Genomic DNA, 1,270 nt, shown 5'->3' with positions numbered 1-1,270 from the left:
ACACACACACACACACACACACACACACACACACACACACACACACAAACCTAAAGACAGTAAGAAGGGACCACTTGCTAAAGGACACTGATTTCCGGGAGTTTGCCACCACAGTCAAGGGGCCTCTGGCTTCCGTAACACAGCCATCACCCGCACCTGACCCAGGCTTGCGGGCAGTGCACTCACTGGAGATGGAGGTGTAGACGGCGAAGGCCCTGAGGCTGGTCATCTCCTTCCTGCGCGTCGCCTCCACCCTGGAGCAGAAGATGTTCTCCCACGCATACAGCTTGAGCAGCTTGATGCCCCGGAGCATCTCATTGGTCTGCTTCAGCCTCTCGTTGGAGTATTCCTGGGGGTGGGAGTGGTGTGCTCAGTTAGAGCGGGCACGCCTGTGGTCCTGGCTCAGTCCTGGAGAAGGCACCAAATCCATGCCCCAAATCTGCCCAGCTCCTGTGCCCACAAGCCAGGCTGTCAGGTCCGTCTCATGGAAAGCGAGGCCTGGCCCGAGAGTGTGTGGAGGAAGCTGCTGAGGTGAGGACCAGGGGAATGGACGCGGGGACCGCAGAGATGGAACACGCATGTCCTGGGACACTCACCAGGGTGCTCCGCTGTGCCTGGGAGAGCTTGGTGGCTACAAAGTACTGTACGGGAGCCAGCAGGATGATGACAGCTGCGCCAACCAAGGCGCTGACCCCGAGGATGTAGTACAGCAGCAGCACGCCCACGATGATCTGAGAGGGCGACAGGGGCTGAGCTCTCTGCTCCGGGGCCTGGCGGGACCCTGCCGCCAGCTTCATAGAGCGTGGCATTCCTCGGTGCCCAGGCCTTCGGAATGCCTTGGGGAATGGAGTGGGGCACGGGGCCAGGTATGGGAAAGCAGTACATTCGTTACACATGCGGCGGCTCTGGGCTGGCAACCAAGGGCATTGACTCGGAAGCCAGCTGGAGGACTGGTTTCCCTCTGAGTCCGCTTTCCCAAGGAGGGTCTGGAGCTGAGACTCTCCCTTGACTCTATCTGCTGAGACTGACAGCTCACTTAAAATACGCTGCCAGGAATGGAGGGACAAGGCAGAACCGCACAGGTGCGGAGAATGTGCTGTGCACTCATGGTGCGGGTTGGGTCTCTCTGTCTATTTATCTATCAACTATCTATCACCTAAGTACTATCTATCAGTCATCTATCTATCATCTATTTATCTACCTATCATCTACTATCTACCTATCTATCTATCTATCTATCTATCTATCTATCTATCTATCTATCTATCTA

The 1,270-nt window shown here is 56.1% G+C and overlaps 1 protein-coding gene across 2 annotated transcripts in view; it reads right to left on the bottom strand.

Moving 5' to 3' along the window:
- Positions 1–1,270, bottom strand: part of Abcc8 (ATP binding cassette subfamily C member 8) — a 69,493-nt gene that overhangs the window by 40,941 nt on the left and 27,282 nt on the right. For both annotated transcript variants that reach the window (XM_055613452.1, XM_055613453.1), the window contains exons 9-10: positions 597–731; positions 187–349 (exon numbers count right to left, since the gene is read on the bottom strand). In XM_055613452.1, the coding sequence (XP_055469427.1) occupies positions 187–349; positions 597–731 (298 nt within the window). The remainder of the gene's footprint in view (positions 1–186; positions 350–596; positions 732–1,270) is intronic.

This window comes from Psammomys obesus, unplaced genomic scaffold, assembly GCF_907164565.1.
Source record: "Psammomys obesus unplaced genomic scaffold, mPsaObe1.curated_primary_1811, whole genome shotgun sequence".
NCBI lineage: Eukaryota > Metazoa > Chordata > Mammalia > Rodentia > Muridae > Psammomys > Psammomys obesus.
The sequence above is the reverse complement of the archived record's forward strand: the minus strand, read 5'-3'. Positions and strand labels throughout refer to the sequence as shown.